The sequence below is a fragment of the Rhipicephalus microplus genome, chromosome 5, assembly GCF_043290135.1.
Source record: "Rhipicephalus microplus isolate Deutch F79 chromosome 5, USDA_Rmic, whole genome shotgun sequence".
Taxonomy (NCBI): Eukaryota; Metazoa; Arthropoda; class Arachnida; order Ixodida; family Ixodidae; genus Rhipicephalus; species Rhipicephalus microplus.
Window position 1 is genome coordinate 30,521,885 of NC_134704.1, and position 24,276 is coordinate 30,546,160.

General features: G+C 46.0%; 1 protein-coding gene across 2 annotated transcripts in view; it reads left to right on the forward strand.

The window, feature by feature from the left end:
• The window catches only part of LOC119173937 (popeye domain-containing protein 1-B), a 53,787-nt gene extending 29,511 nt beyond the window's left edge, over window positions 1–24,276 (forward strand). Inside the window, exons 2-8 of one of the 2 annotated variants that reach the window (XM_075895122.1) lie at window positions 6,833–7,125; window positions 8,135–8,404; window positions 9,542–9,669; window positions 10,965–11,073; window positions 12,511–12,877; window positions 17,218–17,352; window positions 23,772–24,276. In XM_075895122.1, coding sequence (XP_075751237.1) covers window positions 6,970–7,125; window positions 8,135–8,404; window positions 9,542–9,669; window positions 10,965–11,073; window positions 12,511–12,877; window positions 17,218–17,352; window positions 23,772–23,851 — 1,245 coding nt within the window. In that variant the 5' untranslated portion in view covers window positions 6,833–6,969 and the 3' untranslated portion in view covers window positions 23,852–24,276. The remainder of the gene's footprint in view (window positions 1–6,832; window positions 7,126–8,134; window positions 8,405–9,541; window positions 9,670–10,964; window positions 11,074–12,510; window positions 12,878–17,217; window positions 17,353–23,771) is intronic. The other variant, XM_075895123.1, reaches the window with a different exon arrangement.

The following is a 24,276-nucleotide window of genomic DNA, read 5'->3' on the forward strand; positions in this document are numbered from 1 at the left end:
TTAGTTTTCTTTACCTTTTTTTCAACTATAGCGTATATTAAATGCACTCGTTTTACTGAAAAGCAGGCGTACAAACACAATCAGAAGAAGGCACTAAAGGTATTTTTCTCCCCCCTCCCCCTCTTAGTCTCGTGCTGGTACGCTTGTCCTTCAATAACACAAATTCCTGCCAACTTGCAAGGGTTATATGCGCTCACGTAGACACCTCCAAGTTCTGCTTTCAGCGTGGCGAAGTTAAAGTCCACATAGGAGCACTTATGGTATTTAGTAAGAATTTCAGCGATTTCTGGATAAATGCATTATCCGTGACGAAAAACGAAGTTGAACAAGTTATTATAGTTTTATTTTACACAGAAATGTTTCGCGAATAGCTGTTCTATTTATTTCTCACTCCAACTCGCTGCTCCAGTTGTGCGCTATAGTTGCACTGCGTCAAATCTGTCATCCTACCTTTTATCATAGGTGCAATGATATGTTCATTTCCCCCACGTTTACGCTCGTTGGGTGCATAGCAACGCTTGCTGAAGAGTTATTTATGTACTATGTCATTAGACTGTTTTGTAATGTCTGCACTGCTTCTTTACACTGATAAACTGCACTATCGGCACCCACGCGGGCACTTTGCATGAAGCAGCTTACATATCTCTAAATATACGCCCCGTGGTAGTGTGTATACGCTGTAGAAGACAAAAATTCGATTCACTTGTCTATCGTTTGATTGATTGATTGATTGATTGATTGATTGATTGATTGATTGATTGATTGATTGATTGATTGATTGAGCGAGCGAGCGAGCGAGTGAGAGAGTGATATATTGACAACAGCGTTCTTCGCCAGGTTTACACAACACTCGATTGCCAAAGGAATAAGCAGAAACCACAGTTATGACCAAATAAGCAGGCAATGTCGTTTACGCACGTAAAAACGTAAAATAGTGCCGACATGTCCCGTTTACTTTTTCAAGAATTCGTGAACGTTTTAGATACACTGTGTACAGCTGAGACCACACTTTTTGAGCGAATTTCACGTCTAACCTGGATCGTGAGGATGAGATATTCATCTTGGCGGCGACCCACATTCTCAGTTCCACATGTTCCGTGGCGCGTTGCAAAGCGCCGCTTATGATGCATGATAATGCCTCGCCCGAGGCACTGCACCACACGTGTCGTCCGCCTGTTCAACCATTCGACCGCACATGCCTTGTAAATATCCCCCCCCCCCTCCCGACACCGGCCACCAACCGCGCAACTGGCCGCGACCTGCCGGAGGACCTCCAAAAAAAGAGAAACGCCTCTCCGTGGAGCACGTCGCGAAGCGGGCTGCAGGGCTGGCGACCCGAGCCGCTCGGCTGCTCCACGTAGCGTAACGAGACAACGGTTGAGGCGACCGCTGGTGGTCCCGCGTCAACCACCGCGTCTGCCCCTAACAGTGCAGCGATGCTCGTCCGCCGCAACGAACATCACGTGTTCGCTCATACTCTCTCTTTCGACCATTACAGGAGAGAGAGAGAGAGAAAGGGCGACAATTATTCGAGAAGAAAACAACGAGAAAATATACGTCGGTCGGAGCGGCGGCCGCCGGTGGTCTAATACGATACCGTTACGCAAACAAACGCCAGTTGTGTTTACGCACGGAATGTGTTTACATTCAGAGGCGAGACTCCGCGAACAACGTGTCGTCGTTCGTGATAAGAGACTGGGCGTACAAACACGGACACGAGAAAACAGTAACAAACGTAGCAGCACCACAACCAGTGTTTGTCTCGACTTCCCTCGCGTGTACGTACGTGTTTGAGCACCCTCTCTTTTAAAATAAATACTTACCGACTAGCTCCGTTTTCTGCTATTCTAACTGTTGTTGTTGTTGTTGTCCTCTGGCAAATATACGGAGTGCGGGGGATTATAGGAGAAATGTGAATCTTTCGATCAAGCTCTGTTAGGTAGCTTCTATAGACGCTGTAGTTAGTGATATATTGATTTCAATAGCAAGTTTTCAGATGTGAAATGTGTAAATCCGGCAGAATTCATAAATATATTATATTAGTCTCAATGACGGACTGTGAACACGGCAGACATCTCGCGCACAGAACGGCATCTACATCGTCAATTTTACTACGACAGCAATGTTTCTGTATAAATTTCTGCAGCTGTGTAGCAATATGTCGAAATAATCAATGAACAGGTAGCTGGGAAAAGTTATAGAAGTAAATACAGAGTAAAATGAAGATTTCATGGCGTGGAATAAATTTGTTTGAAGTTGTACGAGAGACCAATGGTGTGCGCAGGGGGAGGAGAGGAGGGGATTCGTCGCAGTGCCATTTTTCTATAAGTCAATGTATGGGGCTGACTTTGCCAGCCCTCTCCCCCGTCCACCTCCGTGCAAAACGTCTATGTGAGGAGGGACCCTGCAGGTTTCGTTTTTCCACTGCTGTCGTGACCCAATTTTCAGTAACAAAAGCTGCGAACATCAAAGTTTCGCAGCTGTCTCCACGACACTTGAGGTTATTACGTTATTTTCGCCCGAGTGGCCCCAGTTTATTGATTCGGGAGGCCGCGTCCGGTACGGTTTCCGTTCTAAGCCGAAGGTATAAAGAGCGCCCTACAAACGCCCCTCTTCGAGCCCCATGGGAACGTCGGAAACGGATGTTGACGGATAACTTCCACGAGCACAAAGTCACAAGAAAGTAGGTTGCGAGGGCCGCCGCCGAGTCTCACCGGAACCATCACTACCCCAAAAGACCGAAACGATTGATGACACGTGACCACACATCAGTCATATACGGTCGAATCCCCGTGCAGGCACAACCAAAGATGCGTACTATATTGTAGGAGCGTTACTCTTTTTCGGCATCAGTCAGTTGACTGCGCTAATCACCGCACGAAAGATGGAGGACAAGAACCAACTGCATGAAAATGACAACTTCAGGCAGTTGGTACGGATTCATCCTGGTCTTAACAGCGCACTGGGGAACGAGGACTAGTCTTGGTTTTCCAGTGCACCGTTAAAATCAAGATAAACAAGAACAAACTGTGGAACTTTCAAGTGCAGATTATTCGCAAGAAAAAAAAATCGTATATGTGTGAAAAAAGAACGGGCCTCATTGAGAAACTAAGAAATTGATTAAAAGAGATAGAAACGCAGTCATATTAGCTGTTCTAAGTTCTCAATGACAGATGGATGAATAGTTTGAAAAACTTTATTGCGGCCCTGTATGTCACGCTGGTTTCCTATCCCGAAATGGACCATTCCCAATTCATGACCGAACGTCCTAGCCTACCGGCTGCTTCGCGAGCCCGTTGGACTGCCCACATAGCTGGCCTTTAATGTGAGAATGCCTAAATATATCTGCGCCCTACTGCTCTTCAGTGTTGTCCCCGTCGCTGCGTAACGCGGATCACCTTTAGAGCATACGAGTGAGATCTGCGGTGTCGTTGCATATATATATATATATATATATACCACGTCGCATGAGTAGGGAACTCCGGATAAATATTTTTGAAATACAGGTGCGCTTTTAAAGACGATAGTCTTTCTTGGGGACCTTCGACGGAAAAATTTTGGTATGTATGTATGTATGTATGTATGTATGTATGTATGTATGTATGTATGTATGTATGTCTGTCTGTCTGTCTGTCTGTCTGTCTGTCTGTCTGTCTGTCTGTCTGTCTGTCTGTCTGTCTGTCTGTTTGTGCGCCCTAACGATACCTCAAACGGCACCAAACGGCCAACCCCATCCGCAGCGCCCACCAATAGTGCTCAAGGTTTGGCGTTCATAGTGGTGCGATTGTAAAACTAAAAAGCAATTATTGCGCATATCTGAGGCGCCATAACAACACTTCGAAGTTTTGTATGTCTGCCTTTATACTAGAAGAGGCACACACAAGTAACTTTAAAGAATGTAGCGTTTATCGCGTAGCGCTGACAGTGCAACGCGACACTCAAAAAGGTGTTTCCAATGACGTCATGGTGGTGGCACCTGCTCGTCGTTTTGCGTTCTACACCTTATCACCTCCGAGACTGGCGCGCATCTTTCTCCGCGGGCTGCACGCCTTCGTTTCTGAAGATAACTGCCAGATGGCGCTTGTGTCTAACGTGCCTCGATGCGCTCGTTCGCCTCCGCTACACGCGCGAGGCACTCTAACGCAGCGCCTCCAGAATACCATTCACCGATTTTCTTGCGCAGAACATCAAATAAACATTTTGTTCACTCTCTCTAGATGCAAAACTATCGTCTTTCGAGTACATTTGCGATGTAACATGCAGATTTGGAACCATTTTTATTTAAAATCATGCTGACAATTAGGTGATACATTAACATATATATTCCGTGACTGCCCTCTATACATGTCCAAGTGAAGGACACTGGCTTCAATATTGGCATGTGAACACTCTCAGTGAAACTAGCCTACTGACTGCAATGTCCAACCAGAAAATGTCAGCAACTAATATAAGGTCTTTCGTAGACTTTCTGAAGAATAATTTGCGGGGGGACGCTAGGCTAAAAAAAAAAAAAAACCACTGTGCGCATACGCATAATCTTTTCTTGTTTCCATCACTATATTCATCACTGCTTTCCTTCTTTCTCTTTTCCCTTGTGCAAAGTATAATGAAAGAGCACACAAGCTCACGCTGACCGCTCTGCCTTTAATTATATTATCTCTCTATGTCGACACGACACCGCTTGATCAGTTTCTGCGCACCTTTATAAATGCGAAGAATTTCTTAGCGAACTTCGGTGAATTTGAGCGTATCTATCTATCTATCTATCTATCTATCTATCTATCTATCTATCTATCTATCTATCTATCTATCTATCTATCTATCTATCTATCTATCTATCTATCTATCTATCTATCTATCTATCTATTTATCTATCTATCTATCTATCTATCTATCTATCTATCTATCTATCTATCTATCTATCTATCTATCTATCTATCTATCTATCTATCTATCTATCTATCTATCTATCTAGCCGCCTACGACATTTAGCTCTCCCGGCCGTTCCGGTAATGTTATCGATACCAAACATGGTATGGCATAACATGACTGTATGACGAGCATAAGTGACAGGTCATAACATGAATATCATGACATTTATGTTATGAATGCCATGATTTACATTCCATCGTCTTGCTGCTCTTGCGGTGGTTTCGTTAACATGACATGTTGCAAAACTAGTGTGGTATGACATGACCGCATGACGAACACAAACGGAAAACCCTAACATGAAAATCACGACATGCGTGTCATCTAACGACATGACTACAAGCCACACTCATGATGCGCTCGCGGCCGTTTCACTAGCTTCGCATATATTAAATTTGGTATCACGGGACGTGGATGGATGACGAAGGTATGTGGCTGGTGCAAACACGATAATCATGAGATGCGTGTGATGTAACAACATGACTACATGCTACGCTCAAGATGTGCTCGCGGCCGTTTCGCTAGCTACACATATACCAAATTTGGTATCAGGTGACGTGAATAGATGACAAAGGTAAATGACACGTTCAAACATGATAGTGGTGACATGGAAGTCACACGGCATAATAACATTTTGCTGATTCTAAAGTGGCATGTCAACCTTCTATATTCGTGCTTCGCATATCATCAATTCCCACCGTACGTTGGATCCGCCAATTTTGTTTCCCTTTATTGTTGTAACTTCTTGCCTCGTATAGATCTGACGTTTGCTTTCAAACAGTATACATTTGGTACTTGAGCATTTGTCGGCTTTGTCCTTTTTGGCGCTCTTTTTGAACAGCAAGCCAGCGCAGTAAACCGTATGCTGCACCAGCCAGAAATATCACACTCACTACCAGCTGGTGAGATAGCGGTAGCTGAAATATCCGCTAGAGCTGATGAGCTATGCAGAGCGGAGCTGATCGAGCTTAGACAAAGCCAGCCGAATGCACTAGCGCTCATGTTCAACTAACCGAGCACAAATACTCATAAACTGAGCTATCTGTTGATGTTCCGAAATTCTTGCGTAAATCGTATGAACATCAGGACAGGGACACTAACACATAAGAAAGAAGTAAGTCCTTCTTTTTAGTCGTTCGGACTTGGTCATGCGTGTTTGTGCATGTGCATTAATGTCCTCGCGCTATTTGTGCATGTGCCTTAATGTCCTCGAACGGTGGTTAGGATGCTCGCCTGCTGACCCGAAGTGCGCGGGTTTGATCCCGACCGTGGCTGTCTCATTTTGATGGAGGCGAAATGGTGGGTGCCCGTGAACTGTGTGATGTCAGCGCACGTTAAAGAACACCACTCGGTCGAAATTTCTGGAGCCCTCCACTACGGTGTCTCTCATAGTCATATCGTGGTTTTGGGACGTACAACCCCAGATATCATTATTAAGTGAATCGAAGGCGGAAGCCTCCTCATTTTTCTTCTCACACCATTGGGCTGATCCTCCCCTCCCCAGCCTTCCCCACCTCACGCGGCTATGTAGCACCTCCGAGATCGGCTAACAGTGAGCAAAGCGACGATGAAATTATCACGTGACGTCAAGTTGACATCATGATGAAGTCATGATGATGTCACAAAAGTTGGTGATATCTAGCGCCTTTATGACATCATAGGGTGACATTATGACATGATGATTTCTTCAATAACTCGCATTGACACCTCTGACGGTCAATTTTCGCGTTTGATGAGGCATTTAAGGCGTTCGCGATGATAATCACAACGCAGCCAATCGCATAGCCACTTAGTGAGAGCTCCGATGGGGTCGGGACCACCAGCCAAGTATGTTTTCACATATATCGAGCGAATACCATGTCTTGGATCAAGCGAGTCATTCCTTACAACACGTGTCGTGCAGGATTCTGCCACGCTGTCTGACCATGACCTCCGGAGGCCACCGGTAGAAGGGCGGCGGCCGTGCCTGCGCAGCGGTGGGGCGGCGGCGGTGGGTAAGCGGGAGGCGGCCCTCCTCCTGCGGCGGCGATGCCGTGATCCATGGTGCAGCTGCCCCAGGCCCCGGTCAGCCACAGCAAGGGGTCATCCTCCTCCTCGGTATACCGGCGCTCTGTCGTCAACTCCTCGCTGCCCAACGTCGCCAGCGCTGCCGGAGGCTGCGAGTCCTGGGAGGACGCGCAGCACATCCTATGGCAGGTACGCTGGGCCGATCATCGCGAATCCTGGACATCGACAATGCCTAAGGAAGGCCAGGGGGGGGAGGGGGGTGACTTTATATGAAAAGAAGAAAAACGTGAGCCCCGTAACTGTCTCTCAGGGGGAGGTCACCTCAACAGTAGCTCACGATGGATGGATGTAAAGAAGGGATTAAAAGGATAGGATTAAAAGGTAAAGAGATAGAGAGAGAGGAAGGAGAGAGCGAGGCGCAGGGACAGGGAACGACGGAGGTAAGGAGAAGACTGGAAAGGTGGATACGGTTGCAGGAGTCCGAGGACGGTGCACCACTGGCGAGAGCTCTTGTCGGCGTCAGGAGATGGCATAGGGCAAGTCCAGTCGGCCAGAGCTACGCTGTCGTCGAAGATCGGCATCAGGAGATGGCGTAGGGCCGGCCCAGTCGGCCAGAGAGAGGTACGCTGACGTCGGAGATCGTGAGGGCACAACCGGTCGGCCCGAAATCCAATGAGCGCGTCCTAACGAAGGGAGCGGCGTGTTCATATAAATCACCCCGATTAGTGGAGTTTGAAGCACTGTCACAGCGCACCGTAACGAAACAAGGATGCAGAAGAGACCTGGATTTCTCTTGCGTTGTCATTCCGGTATACCTTCACTGCAAACCAGGAACACTTGCTCCTCCAACAAGTATTGCTTTATTGTGCAAACAAGTAATCCGACTGATTGTTCTCTCGTTTCAATGCTACGGTGAAGGTGATAGAGCCGTAATGAAACCCCGGTGCTACCACCTCACGTTTCTTCCTCTCTTCTCCTTCTTCGGCTTTCCTACATCTTTACTCCTATCCTTTTTATCCCTCCTCACCCCCATCCCTCGTGAGCTACTGTGGCGGTGTCGCTCACTGGAGCAGACAATAACGGGGCTCACTTTTCTCTTCTTTTCTCTTTTTAAGAATCACTTCAAACCCCGGTGCTTTTACACGTGCACGCGAGTACCAATGCAGGGAACAACGACGCGCTGGTGCATTCATCGCAGGGTGCCCAGATCTGCTTCGCGGCAGCGTTCCTGGTTCCGCACCGGTTCTCGCTGTCGTCGCTGGTGCTGCGCTGGCTGCTGACGCTCAGCTTCACTCTGACCAGCATCTGGGCCGGCCTGGTGGTGTGCGCGCCCGACGTTCTTGCCTGGCATCTGACCTGCCTGCTGGTGAACGCGGCGCACGCGCTGCGCCTGGCCTGGCGAGCGCTGCCGCCCCGCATGCCGGCGCACCTGAGAACCCTCTACGAGCGGATGTTCCTGCCCTACCAGGTGAGTATTCGTTACTTGAAGGGTTTTTCTTGTTTTTTTTTACGCTGCAGAGCTTATCGACGTGGAGTAGCCGAGGTAATAAGGACCTGAACCTCTCCACAGCAGGACAGTTGTAACAGAACAGAATAGAGCCTCAGATGCCGAACGCGCAAGTTGGCCGTCGGCGTCAGCGTCAACACGATAGTGATTGCAAAGAGCATCATCACTTGATGACGCCCCATGTAATGTCATGATTTCGTCACGAGTCACCAAACTTTATGACTTCATTATGACGCCAGACGAGACGACATCACGGAACGACGTAATCAAATTATGTTCTTGCTAGTTCAAAGGTGGGTATCACAAATCCAGATGAGCTGCAAAAAGCTTGCAATCCATCCAATCCTGGAAGCTATGCGAAATCGCGTATTGAGGTGAGACGACATGGCTCTCGTCTTGGATTTCTCCGAGGCGAATGCATAAGATACTTTGTGAATTATATTTCTAAGCAGTGCGTGCAACGAACGGGGAGACGTGGCATTGGAACAATGCCAACATTGCACGGTACATAGCATCACCTATTCCCATGAATATTTTGTGTACATATTGGCAATGCAGTACTAATGCGTACCCGGTCGATTTGTAGTTGCCCTTATTGCAACAAGAACAACGAACCCATTCGCAGATTACTGCACCCGGGCGACCACTTATTTGATTGGACAGCGCAGCAATCATGAAAACGACAGGCAACCACAAGATATAACCAAACATTCCCATTATCACGTTTATGATGATGTTCCCGCGAGGCAGACTTTCTCATTTAGGTCGCTCGTTTGGCTTTTCTTATGCGCTTGGCGCAGGACAAACGCGGACCTTATGGTTCAAGGAATGTTTTTGCGCCGTAAGGTGGTCTGTGGGACTGTGTGAGGTGTCAAGGCGGTCTGTGTGAGGTGTTGAAGCAAAAGCCACACAGTGCTGTCTCCAATCTGCTTCTGATACGGGTTACTATCAGGTTAACGAAGGCTAACAAGTTGTTTCGGTATACCAGGTCTTAAACAAACCCAAATTAATTGTCCTTTCTTCATGTTTTACGAGATTTCATGTGTGACTCACTCTCCAACTCACTCACCCACTCACTCATTCACCCGCCGAGCGCAGGTGAGCACAAATCGGTTCGTGGAGCTGACACGTGCTGCCGAAGTGGTGCACCTGGCCGCCGAACGCAGGTACGCCACAGAGGGCGTCACCGCGGCCGACCAATGGGTGTCCATTCTACTCACCGGCAAGTAAGTGGTCGCGCAACCACCTGCACACGGCAGTGTTGTTTGATATAGTGTGTACTAATTAGGACTGGCAAAAATGGCATTTCATGATCTCGGCCTGACTGCTGCTACCACAATGCAATCTCGTCAGAGTATCAGGTCGACTGGGGTCGGGCGTGCGTGTCCTTGAACGTGCGTGTCAGAAACTCTCGGCCAGATGAAGTTGTTCCTCCTCGCAAAATGCCATGCACAAACGCAATTGTAGAAAGAGTAGCATCAACATTAACAAGAACTGTAGTTAAAACGTCGTTATAACGAATAGGAAGGGGACGTCAGGCTTGCTTCATCGTAACCATTTCCAAGTTATATTAATTATTACACCTTTCTGCAATATGTGCTTGATGGAGGGCAACACGACGTGGAAAGAAGCCGACGTTGTGCTGCACTCCATCAAGCATATATTGCAGAAAGGCATGGAAAGAAGCCGACGTTTAAAAAATAGCAAACAACAAAAGCCGACGCTGCGTCTCACGGCATAATGCTATGCAGCCTATATTACGGCCGGGTTTCGGTGCCGCCATATTTGGGTGGTTAACCTTCCGTTTTGTATCTCTTAACATCTAAACGAAGAATGGCTTGGGGACTCATACGCATGAAAGCAGTTGAATTGGTGCATTCAACGTTTTATGACCTCATCAATTCATGCCGCATTATACAAAAATAAAAAAAAAAACATTCCGTGGTGGCAACCATATGTCTTGCGTAAAATCATTCTTGCAGCCGCATGCAACGGAATTTGAAATAAACGGTATAGTAATGCTCAGCGTGAGTACAGTGGGAAATATTCGCATCTGGTGCGGCAGAATTTGTGATAGTTGTCTTTTCTTCTGATGCGATTGTCTTTCTCTCTTATTATGCACATAAGTGCGGCATTAAACGAGCAAATCAGCAGTTCACTCTTCACACTCGGTAGTCACTGGTAGGCGCGCGAATGATGTCGATGTAGCCGCGGTAAAATACTAAGCCTTTCTCGAGTGGTGTGACGTGGCGTATTATTTCTTCCGTATTTTGTCCTATTGTGGCCGCTGGTATTAAATTTATCGCATACTTGTGGCATGCTTCTGTTACAACGTGAACGGCTGGCGATTTTAAATATTAAGAAAAAACAGTTAGGGGAACATTCATATTGACGAATAGGGACTATAACCAAATAAAACATAAGGATTTTTGCATCGTACTGTGAAAAATAGTATTTTCGAACGCCCTTATACATGGGCAGTCATGTGACGTGACGACATTTTTTTTTTCATGATGCACAGACTGCAAGTGACCTGCGAAGACGTATTACTCCACTACGTACAACCCAACGAATTCATCGACTCCCCAGAATACGAGTCGTGTCCTATAGGTAGTGAAAAGCTATTTCAGGTGAGTACTATATACGCCTAGCATAATCTGAAGTCGATTCCTTTCACATTCTTCTCGCAGCCTTCATGTTACCGAATACCGTTGACTGTGCCGCTAAAAACAAAATATCGGGCGTCGTCTGCTGCTGACCGTCGTGTATATCAATGCAGTGTTGTCAGTCAGGGTGGTCTCCTTCCTACCGTTCTACCTACGGGTAGTCGAGCTCAAGAAAGAAAGAAAGAAAAAAGAAAGAAAGAAAGAAAGAAAGAAAGAAAGAAAGAAAGAAAGAAAGAAAGAAAGAAAGAAAGAAAGAAAGAAAGAAAGAAAGAAAGAAAGAAAGAAAGAAAGAAAGAAAGAAAGAAAGAGGAAATTGCGTGAAGCAGAAGTAGATTACGAATAGACGCATGGCAAAACTTTATTTGGTTATTTAAAATGTGGAGAAACCGATAGGATACACAATGACGTAATTGTTTGGTGCAGTAGCGGTGCTACCAATATATAATGGTATACACATGTGGACTATAAACAAATGTGTTAAGTCTACAGTCAAAAATAATGAATAAAACTTAAGTGAGATAACATCATCATCATCAGCAGCAGCAGCAGCCTGACTACGTCCACTGCAGGACAAAGGCCTCTCCCACGTTCCACCATTCAACTCGGTACTGTGCTTGCAGCTGCCAAATTATACCCGCAAACTTCTTAATCTCATCTGCCCACCAAACCTTCTGTCTCCCCCTAACCCGCTTGCCTTCTCTGGGAATCCAGTGAGTTACCCTTAATGACCAATGGTTATCCTGTCTACGCGCTACATGCCCGGCCCATGTCCATTTCCTCTTCTTGATTTCAACCATGATATCCTTAACCCCCGTTTGTTCCCTAATTCACTCTGCTCTCTTCTTGTCTCTTAAGGTCACACCTACCATTTTTCTTTCCATTGCTTGCTGCGTCGTCCTCAATTTAAGCTGAACCCTCTTTGTAAGTTTCCAGGTTTCTGTTCCGTAGCTAAGTACCGTAGCTAAGCGAGATAACAAATCAAGCTAACTCGCGTCGCTGGGGCACATTCTACGGCTTTGTTCAAATTTCTTAGGAAACACAAGAACGAAAGCCGCAGGGAAGCCCCGATCAATAATGCTTGTACGGGGCTGTCTCTGGAGCCTGCGTTAGGCCCTGGTATGCTTTTCTGGACATTGTAAAACATCGCGGCGTTGTCAAATTCTGCCACTGGTCAATTCCGATTGGTCAAGAGGGCTGCTAAAGTTTCTCTGATTGGCTGCCATTACGAAATTCGACAAGGATTTGACAATGTCCAGAATTTTTCATCTCTTCAAGCATCCAACTTCCCCTGGAGGTTTGCTTTGGTTGGACTTTCACGTACACCGATGCACGAACTTTGAGCGGGCTTGCACGTATAAGCAACCTGGGTAGTCAAGACACTCCCAACCGTGTGGTGCACAGGTGACCATCACAGCGCTGGAGCCGTGCACCTACCTGACGTGGCAGCGGCGGCGGCTGCACCTGCTGCTGCGCGCCAACCCGGCGCTGTGGGCCGTGGTGAACAACCTGGTGGGCCGGGACATCGCGCTCAAGCTCTACTCGCTCGCCGAGTTCCACCAGTTGGGCGCCGACGGAGTGCCGCTGCCCGCGCGAGACGCGAGCCCCGACTGGGGCAAGCAAGTGCCGCGCAGCCTGAGCCTGGACGCCGTGTACACGGGGCCCGAGGGAAGGCTGCGGTCCTTCGCGTGGCACGCGGCCCGAGAGGCCTCCAAGCGGGCTGTGGACGCCTCCGTCGCAACCTCTTCACACGTCTCCTCCTACGCGCCCGGTAGGGTATATGGAGCACCTGCATGAGTACGGAGTCTTACCGTATAGCCCCGATATGCCGCCAGCCACGACACGCGCAAAGGCGGAGAGATTAATGGACTGCGGTTACACAAACATAAGACGGGCACGTTCGATCATCCAACAGACACGCACATTTCTTAAATGTTCAAATAATTACTCGAACATTTCATCGGCTCCACAAGATTACTGAAAAAAAAATGCGCGCTTTCATTAATCAATTAACTAATTACCTATGTTCTCGTTGAAATACCGCGAGCTGAGTTTCCCAAGAAGAGAACGAATAATGCTAATCTTGGCTGAACAGCACACACGTGAGGAGGACAAAAGAAAGGAACACATACAAGCGCTCCGTCCTCGTCCGTCCCGTCCTCGTCCCGTGTGCGCTGTTCAGCCAAGATGAACCCGTACCAACTCGTTCAAGCTTCCATTCTTATGAACAATACTAAGTTAATTGCGTTCTCACAACGCACGCGTGTATTTCTTTAGGTTTGAGCCAAACAAAGCTCATGTGTTCTGGTTCCGCCGGTAGTATTGCGCGGTATGGTTGGCTCTCAATATCTTCAACGAATATAGTGAGATTGACTGACTTTTCTTATTCCATTCCACGAGTCGCATGCGCGCACGGTTGAGCTTTAACCTTGCCCGCACAGTGTGTGCATGCTATATGTGTTATTGCAGCACATAACAATCCAGGAAACGAGTGAACCACGAATGTGTGTAGACTCTTGTGTGTGAAGCCCACGGGGGCTGCCACGAGTCAAGGAGGCCAAAAGAATAGACCCTGCTGACGCGCTTAAAGATGCCGAGCGCTTTGGCCCTGTTCTGTGTGCGCTGCCTATATTTGTACTCGTCGCTGTTGTGTGTGCTATGTGTTGTTGTATACTTACGCTAACCGCTGGAAATCCTACGTGGCGCATAACAGAATACTGACGTGATCAGATATGGGTGCCTAATGTGTACGTAGATGGAGAGCTATTGGTAGGATATTCATTCTTCGTGAAATACACCCTACAACGTCACGATAAGCAAGAACTATCATAACGTTTTTCCTAGGCACTGGCTATCGGTATTCATATTAACGTCCAGAAACCACGGCATGATTATGTTGGTGGACGCAGTAGTGGAGGTCTCCGGAAATTTGGACCCCCTTAGGTTCTTTAACGTGCACCTATATATCCAAGTTCACGGGCCTCTAGCATTTTCACCTTGATCGAAAATGCGGCCAAGATTCGATACCGCGACCATCAGGTCGGCTGTCGAGAACCATAAGCTCTATACACCGCTACGGGGGATGCCGGCTCTTGGTCAACTTCTGTATCGAACTTCTGCTGAGTATTTCAGACGGGGATAAAGTGCCGGCAGAGCGCAACTGCAGTAACCATTAGGTTTGACTCCGAAATTCAGGTACGCATAGTGTTTCGGAATATATCATGCAGTATTCCAGGGTCGAGCGCGTCTAGGTAAGGTTATTTTCCGTGTCATTTTTTGCCAGAGAGAATCCAGGGGACGGCATCCCCCTGAGCCTCACCTTTCGTTATGCCTGAAATACCACTAGTAGAACGGTATAGTCTTGCTGGTACGTGCTAACCTCCATATCCTTCCTCCTTCCTTCCTTCCTCCTCCTCCTTGCTGGTAGATCATTTTGCCCCAATTCACCTCATTTGTAGCACCGAAAGGCGGGCGAGTTGGAACTTATCCATAGTGGGCAGCGCACAAAAGGAAACACACAAGAGAAGGAATCAGGACAAGCGCTGGTCTAACAACTGAAAGTTTTATTTGAAAGAAAGCATATATATACATGTGTACACAGAAAATCAAGTGCTACGCAAGATTACTTCCGATCAATGAAACCAATCTCCTGTTCAGATAAAGAAACAGATGGCTGGCTAACGCAAATGCCAACACTCTTCGCCATGTGGTAAGCCTCAGCAATCTCACGTGTCCTTTGATTATGATGGCGGTCGATGATTGCGGTTTGCTCAAAAGAAGGAATACAACCGCAATCGCGGCAATGGCTGGCGAGGTGAGACAGAACCCCACCCTTTAAAGAATTTTCATGCTCCCGTAGCCTAATATTAATACATCTACCGGTCTGTCCTATGCAGACACTCCCGCACGAGCAAGGAATTTTATAGACTACCCCGGTCGAACATGCGGTATACTTCTTAACGTGCTTGATTGAACAAGTGTTATCAACCGCCCTCGTAATTCCCTTAACGCGTCTATGAATCTTGCCACATAAGCTACCCAATTTATTCCCACTTGAAAAAACAACGTCAACCCCATACTGCCCCCCAACTTTCTTTAATCTATGTGAAATGGAATGAACATAGGGAATCACTGCAAAACGCTTTTGCTCGCGTTGAGAGGTTGCTGGTTGGTTGGTGGGCTGCGCGTTACTATTTACTTTCTTTAGCAAACGCTCGGAAGCAGAAACGAGAAAGGCGGTGGGAAAACCCGCTGTCTTAAGCCGATCACACTGATTACGACCATTATTGTCAGACCTATTATTATTGTCAGACCTAAAGCTTGAACGACTGAGGTCCTTGGCGAAGAATTCAAAAAGCCTGGAGTTGCAGGTGTTCTTCTCCGCCAAGACGCATAAACCCGATGTACCCTTTCGGGCAATTGTGTCGGAGCGTGGCTCGTGGCAACACGTTGTCTCGGGCTACTTGCAAACCCACCTCAGCTCGTTGAATTTAGTGGATCCATTCTTGGTTAGGAATTCACTACAGGTTGTTGATTTCTTGGGTAATCAGAACCTTTGGGAAAAAAAGTCTGCCTTCAGTGTCGATGTTCAGGACCTGTTCTACTCACTGCCGCATAATTTTCTGTTACTATGTGTTAAGGAAACTATCACTGAACTAAATGAAGAAACGCGGTTTGTTGACAAATGTGGTATTTCTGTTCAAAGTTTCCTTGAACTTCTTCGTTTTTATCTTGATTCTACTTTTGTTTCTTGGCAAGGGGATTTGTTTGTTCAGGCCTCAGGTGTATGCATAGGTTCCAGAGTTGCCCCGGTCCTAAGTGACATATTGTTGAGTAGAATTGATCGCGATCTAGAAAGAGATTTTGAGGGTTGGGGGACTCGTATATTTAGGTATGTGGATGATTACTTGGTTTTTTTGGATAGTGTTAGTAGCTTACATGATAAGGTGAACATTCTCAAGGCATTTAGGGAAAGGGGGCAGGGTCTTCAGTTTACGTGTGAAGTTCCCAATGAAATGAATGAGCTTCAGTTCCTTGACCTAACATTGCGATTCCAGGATGCGCATGTCTGTTGGTTATACGCTCCCAGGTCGGCTAAACCCCTCCTAAACTTTAAATCTGCTCATTCTAAACTGGTAAAAAATGGTATAGTCACTTCATGCCTTCACGCAGCTGTCGCAAAATCTTGTTTCCATGCCACAGAGGAAAGCTTTCGTAATCAGTGTGATCGGCTTAAGACAGCGGGTTTTCCCACCGCCTTTCTCGTTTCTGCTTCCGAGCGTTTGCTAAAGAAAGTAAATAGTAACGCGCAGCCCACCAACCAACCAGCAACCTCTCAACGCGAGCAAAAGCGTTTTGCAGTGATTCCCTATGTTCATTCCATTTCACATAGATTAAAGAAAGTTGGGGGGCAGTATGGGGTTGACGTTGTTTTTTCAAGTGGGAATAAATTGGGTAGCTTATGTGGCAAGATTCATAGACGCGTTAAGGGAATTACGAGGGCGGTTGATAACACTTGTTCAATCAAGCACGTTAAGAAGTATACCGCATGTTCGACCGGGGTAGTCTATAAAATTCCTTGCTCGTGCGGGAGTGTCTGCATAGGACAGACCGGTAGATGTATTAATATTAGGCTACGGGAGCATGAAAATTCTTTAAAGGGTGGGGTTCTGTCTCACCTCGCCAGCCATTGCCGCGATTGCGGTTGTATTCCTTCTTTTGAGCAAACCGCAATCATCGACCGCCATCATAATCAAAGGACACGTGAGATTGCTGAGGCTTACCACATGGCGAAGAGTGTTGGCATTTGCGTTAGCCAGCCATCTGTTTCTTTATCTGAACAGGAGATTGGTTTCATTGATCGGAAGTAATCTTGCGTAGCACTTGATTTTCTGTGTACACATGTATATATATGCTTTCTTTCAAATAAAACTTTCAGTTGTTAGACCAGCGCTTGTCCTGATTCCTTCTCTTGTGTGTTTCCTTTTGTGCGCTGCCCACTATGGATCACCTCATTTGTTTAACTGTACGGTTCTTCTCAACTAACCGCTACTCTTGCGTCCCCATTCCTTCCTTTCCCCGCGTGTGCCTCATCGCCGAATAAACCCTCAGCAGGCCATGCTCCAGAGCCATCTCCGATGCACACAAAGAGGCTTCGCCCCAGCCCGCGCCCAAGTCCGCGGCCAAGTCCGCGCCCGAGTCCGCGTGCATCGCCTCGCCGCTCCATGGTGCAGTGCGGACGCCGTGGTAAAGTGACCACCACTCTGCTTACCACCACCACTGGCACCGTGTCTGAAACGCATCTGTAGAGAGAGAGAGAACGCTTTGTGCACCCGCTACAGCTGATGTCGCTATCGCTGCGCTGCTGTTACTGCTGCTTCATGCTTCTGCTGTTGCCACGCCGCAGTCGACGCTTCAACGCAGGCAGCGCGCTTCCGTGCTTGTGCGCTGCTGACGCTGGCTGGCTGGTGCTGCCTGAGCTTCCGGTGTGAGCCCGCATCGTCCTTGTGTGTGCGTAGTGTGTCTGGCAGTGAACACCCTAAGTGACATCGCCATAGCTCCAGGTGAATCGTGCTCAAAACTGCGGTGAACGAAAAACGGTAAAATAACGGACGTCCGTTTTCGTTTTTTTTTTCGTGTTTTTTTTTGGAGGGTGGGGGGCGGCTTTGTCGCAAGCGTTGCATTGTTTGTCACCCCACTTCGTCCCGCGCTGCTATTAATTTTTTTTCGCGTCACACAATAATGGTGACTATTTATTTTGCGACTTACATTCCAACGACATATCATATCATTCCCCACCACGGCCGCTGTTTTGGCTCGACTGTAGATTTCCGGCATATCTTCCAACGGAAACAGCGGAGCTAACGCCAGAACTGCACGCCAAAAGGCGATACGTAGATTCCGATGCACTGTTTCGGAAATGACAGGCCTTTGTGGACACCCCACTAATATGAGAGCAAGAACTTACTATAGCCTATGGCACTCTATATACAAGGAAAGGGAACCTTTTCAGCTTGATAAAAGAGTGCAGGTGCTTCCGTAGTTGCTTCCACAATATCATAAATACATGTTCACAAAGCGCGGACATCGAGAAACAGGATATTGCGATCGAAAAAGATGTGCAATATTTTATACTTACAGCACACGAGGGTTTTCAACACTTATTTTGCTACTGGCCGTTTCGCGCATGATACAAGCTTGACTTGCTGTACATGGCACGTATGAAACCTTTACAGTTGTTTTACAGAAAATAACGACAGAACAAATGCATTCGAACAAATGTTTACACGAAGTTTGACTTTAAATTTTTGAAAGGCATTTATAAATCGAGAGAGTTATGAGGATGGGGTCGCCCTCAGAATAGACAGTACGCAAGCTCAGCGTACAGGTTGCTCACACCATTTCGCAAGGAGGTGACGGGGCTTCTTGCTTCGTTCAGTGTTCAACTCTGGGGATAAAACGTCAGTGCAGTTTAAAAACCTTCGTTTATAAATATTTTGATGTGCGTTTGAAATAAAGAACATATGCAGTGCAAGAGAAGTGGAGAGGGATGACACTGTATCCAAATCTCACCTTCTCCACAGGCCTAACGTTTTAATTCACAAGTAGTGTGTGTTTGTATCTACGTTCTTAGTTACCAAACAAAATAACAAACGAAATGAAGTAGGCTGGGTCACCCTCGTAAGAAAAAGGGGCCTTTACGATCATTTATTTGTAAAGTGACATTCTTCTTTCCTTTCCTTCCAGTCGAGCGCTCACTTCTGACTTTCCAAATATTCAGAACATTTCTTTTCAAGAAATCAAACTGGCACCAAATTGATTTTTAAGGGTCGAGTTGAAAGTTATAGTATGAGTTTAAAGTTATCATGTCAGAGCAGAAGCTTACCTAAACTAAAAGCAAATCAACTGTTTGGTTAATGAATGATCAACAATTAACTTAACGAAATTGTTGAAAGAGTCAGTTTTCTTGTGAGTCGCTAAGATCGTTGCGGCACCTAGAGGCGCATATCTCAACCACGTGCCGATAATATGTGTGGCCACCGTGATCCATTACGAGATTGTGACGAAACACAAGGCTAAACAAAGGATTACATTAGGGCACACGAACGCCAAGGTGCAAGCGCTGCTACTAGGCACCTATGCCTAGGATTAAAGTCGACTCCACTCATTTTTTGTTTTGTTTTTCTTTTTACAGTAAGCTTCTTACAATTTTTAGTTTCCTGTGTCCGACAGATCTTAGGCGCGAGAAAGCCTGCACAACTAAGTGGAGCGTGAAACGGCGTGTGAACACCATGCTCAGACAATCTCATTGGTGTCCGAATGTAGTGCGAACGAATGTGAGATTTGAAAAAGTGCGTGCGTGTTTTATGTCAGCTCAGAATGTGGAAGTCGTACCGTGAATAAATAACCTTTTTTTTGTGTATGTAATGCGGCGTAGTATATAGATGTAGAGATGAGTATAGAGTTTCTTAAAATCAACCAGAGGGCACTCTGGCACTGCGATCATTGAAACACCAGGGGAATGATAGTGCACAGGTTTGCCTAGTCTTGCGGGCTTCAAACGCACCTGTATTTCGTTTATTGTTCTGTTTCGGTTTCGTTTGGAGTAAGAGAACGGACCATTGTGAACTTCGTGACCCGATTTGTATTGGTGAGTCTAAAAGGTTAAGGTTGGTGAAGTACAACTGTTGAACATTTGCATAATGTCGTTTCGTGACACAGCAGCACCAAGTCATACAAAATTAAGACTAGGTAAATTTGTGTACTACACATCATTCCCACGCTCGCTGAGGTGCCGTGCGTTGCAGTTCACATAGATGCTAGCGCCAGATTTCCCTTTAGAAAGAGAGAGAGAGAGAATTTATTGACAGAAAGGTTGGGAGACGAGCTTGAGTTACAGTTTGCTCAGGCCTGCTACTCTATACCCTGGGGAACGGTGACAGGAGATCAAAAAAGTGATGAATGACGATGGTAAGGTAGGGAGATGAGAATATGGTTTTTTTACGCGAGGTTAACACTAAAGACGTGCATCCAGTCAAGTGTATCTATAGGAAAATACCTATGGAGAGGAGGACATTGCAAACTTTATTACTTGTTTTCAACGGTACATAATTAGACTATAGACCTTTTACACAATCAAGGTCCTTTGCTGTTAAAGTAGCATCGGTGTCCTAACAGCAGGAATACCACATACTGGCCATGTAAATAATCATCCTCCGCCATATTGTGACTGTTTCTCACTAAATAGTTTATCAAGGCAGCATCTCCCCACTTTTTTTTGCTTCCTTCAAACAAAATTAAAAGTAAAAATTTAAAGTTTTATGAACGCCGTTTCTTCTGCTCAAATCTCCTCTTTTAGCCTGATGCGATGTCGCATGGTATCCCATTTCTTGTTTAGCTTAGTTTGTGTGGTTTTCGATCATCCCAAAACGAGAAAGGAAAGCGATAACCTCTGATTGCTTCTCTTGCTAAGTGAATTACGGGATAACAAAACTAAAATAACCAAATAACTATCGAACACTTTGACTAATGCAAAGAGTCATAAACTTGATTCAATAACGTGTAAGTATGGTTTTTCGAAATATTTGCTATGTTCATTACTTATTGTTTGCTTCAACTCAGCGCGAATGACATAGCTATAGTTCTCGTTTCACAATGCTGGCGTAAAAAAAAAGTAGCAGGAAGCAAACAGCAAAATTGAACAAAGTGAGTATAGTGAAGTGACTATGTGTGAAGTAAATGGCAGTGTTGTCTGGTAGGTGTATACCTGTGAATCAAGTGAACGCGCCAAGTGAACGCCTCGGCGCAAGCGAACCTTTCCAATACATAATTTACTTTTCATGCCTGCTGTAGTTCGCTATAATGCTATATCAGAGAAAAAAGAAGTACGAACCCGCTCTTTCAGGAACATACACAACAGATATACGCGAGGTCTCGGCATCAAAAAAAGAAAAAGCAACACTCAAAATTTTTTTCAACAGAAATTTACACAATCAACTTTCTCTTTTAGTTTTTTTTTTTTTTGTTGATAACACCCAACTCTCTTTCTGGAAGGTGTATTCAGTCGACTAGTTCCATCGTGACTCACGCGAAATATTTTACAAAACGCGAGACATTCTGCTCCTCTAGCCAAAATTCAACATGTTGTATACATTCCAAATGCACGAAAATATACAGCACCTTTGCTCCTCCGCCTCGCCGCACCTGCACCGATTTCTTCTACAAACTCCGAGCGGTTACGCGAGAGCGGCTGCCACGTACACGTGCGAATAAAGGTGTATAAAGGCGTGCCTATAGTCCTGTATAACGCCTTTCGTCTACTCATCATTTCTAGGTTGTTACTGGAAGAACGAATGTCCGAGCACTTTGCAGCTCTTAGTAACGAAAATTGCATCTTTTTATTTCCCGTTCCAAGACATAAGGCTCACATTAAAAGCACTTAATATGCAGCACGTGGATTGATTCTCGCGTTTTTTTTTTCAACTATAATTACAATATTGAAGGCCTTGCACTTTAGTCATTTATATAGTCAATTCTTTAGACATCGCAAGAGGACCGAGAGCATAGATTAGAAAATGAAACGGGGAAAATATACTTATTGAACATGTAGGAAAGGTCATGAATAGCACGAAAACAATATCAAGACGTGAAAAAAAGAGAGTAAACGTATACGGCACAAATAAGTGGTTGGTATAAGATCGACGACCGTATTCGCAATTATTCTGAAACCACCGCTTTCTGTATACGTGTAAATCACGTGTTTTTAAAAAATACATATAAAAATAAAGCATCAGCATGTCTTCAATTAGACTACCTGCATAATATATGCAGAACTGGCACCTTTCTCTGTCCAATTTTCGATCCCTTACTCCTTTTCAGCTGCTGAGTTTAGCCCAGATAAGTGTTACGAAATATTTAGGTACGCGTTACAAAATAAACAGCAATCGTGATAACAGACGCGTCGTACTCTGTTCTCCCGAAGCCTTCGGTCGAGATGCTTTCACATCTCAATAAACAGAACAAAGAAAAAGACAAGAAAGTTAGTAGATCTTGTGTAGTTGTGCTCACAACAAAATAAAAAAAAAACATTCAATAACACATCTTCTATGTAGCCCATCAGAATGTGTAGGATGTGTCTAGTATTCTATTTTAAGCTCCTTAGAACGAAATTAAACAAGGCGCACTTCGCGTACTCGACATGTACATATAACATTTCTTATATACTCACCTTTATCACCGAAATTGTAGTTTTAGACCTCGCTCATGTAGATAGTACACCTAAGTGGTCCTATAATTGCATATTTCAAAGTCGACCCCACATGCACAGAAGTGAACCAATTTCGCGAAACCACCTCCCATTACACGCCTTATATGCATGCGCACCTTCCGTAGATCGTTCTTTTACGTAAGCAGCATGGAATATAGCATGTTCGTCCTGGTGTTTGATGTTGCCCTGTGCGTTCGACACGCTCTGCCTGTTCTGAATTGCGTGTTGCTGTAGTCTCCCCAAGTGCGCCGTATATAGACATAATATTAGATTTACTTGTTGTAAACAAATGCTTTCAACGCCTATAAACAGATTGTCACAAAGAGAAATCGAAAGCCTCAAAAAGTAGCGTGCGGTGGATAACACGAAAGACTGATACCACGTGTTTTTTTATTTGTTTGTTTGTTTTCTTGTCAGAGTTATCGGTAAACTTCGTCCAATTAGCATGGCTCGCATTTCTGCCGGATAGTCAAACTCCGGGGGGTCAGAAAAGTACAAAGTGGCGGCATGGAAACATGCTGCTACGCTCTGTTACGTTGTGGTAGGAAAAATGCCACGCAGTTTCTCTCTTTAAACGTGTTTAAACGTAACCATGCGAGAGTCCCAAGATTTCGGTGCAAAAACAGTCACAACTCCTTCGTGCGTTAGGCACTAGAAGCGTAGGTGTATAAACGCTGTACTTTTGAAAACGCAAACAACTACTTCAAAAATTTCGCACTTCTAGCGAGCGTAGGGACAAATTTTTAGCGCAGCCATTGATTTCCTGCTCTTCGTCTAGTTTTCCTAATTCTCACTCGTGCAGCAACTCCTCCACGTTGGCCGTTACAAACTCGCGCCATGCTTTTAGTATAGCACATCGAGTGCGTGGACGTTTCAAACTAATACTTATAGTTAAATAATGTAGCCGTTACCACCGCGAACCGCGATGCTTGTAAAATAAATTACATCTCCCTCTGAGGGAAACCATGTGTAGACAAGAAACAGCGGGCGCTAACGCTAACGCTTACTAACAGCGGGCGCTAACGTCACCAAAACGGCGCAGCCGTGACTGGGAATCGAACCAGTACCCTCGCGTTCAACAGCGTAAGACTATAGCACAAAAAGTTGACACTCACACAAGAAGAAAACACAACAGACCAAGAAACACGTCAAAAAACAAAAAAGACACTTAAGCCGAGGAGAATAGGAAAACACATCCCCTTCTGACGTGTTTTCTTCTTGCGTGCATGCCAAGTTTTCGCGCTAAAACTTATTAGTCGGAATGTTATTCCACCGACGCACATAATGGTATAAGACTTAGTTTGATAAGGGAGCAACCATAGCTACAACTTTGCAGTCTGTCGCGGTGTTGACCAATCGTCGCCTCTGTCCCTTCCTCCTCCTCTTCCCCTTCACGTAGCCGTGGCCCAAGAAGAACCGGAGAGAAGGAGAAGGGTCAAGGTGGTCGCGGCTGCAGGAGCCGCCAATGTAGAGGCATAGCTTCTATACAAGGCTTAGCGCCGCCAGCTCCCTGGTTCTTCGGGCATGCCGACAAGCAAGACGATTAATTGATTCCGTGCGCTTAGTGTCGTGCTGCTTCGCCGTTCTGGAGCACCGCTGTCTTTCTCGGGCACCTCTTCGGTCTACGACTCGCGAAGCCGCTTTGGTTTGCTGCAGCACGAGAACTAAGAAAGTGCAACCGGCGTATAGGGTTGTCGTAAGTTGTGTACGCGCCGCGACGATGTTGTTGCTGCGTGCAGTCCCGAGCGACCCAGACGACACGCGGTACAATTACCGTACGATTGCAAACGGCAACTTTATTCGAACGACGGAAATGCGCGCACACGACCTCATCAGCGGCCGAACTCACGAAACTCTTTTTTTCGTAAGTGCGCTCTTCCTAAGCCCGTAGCCAGCAATTTTTT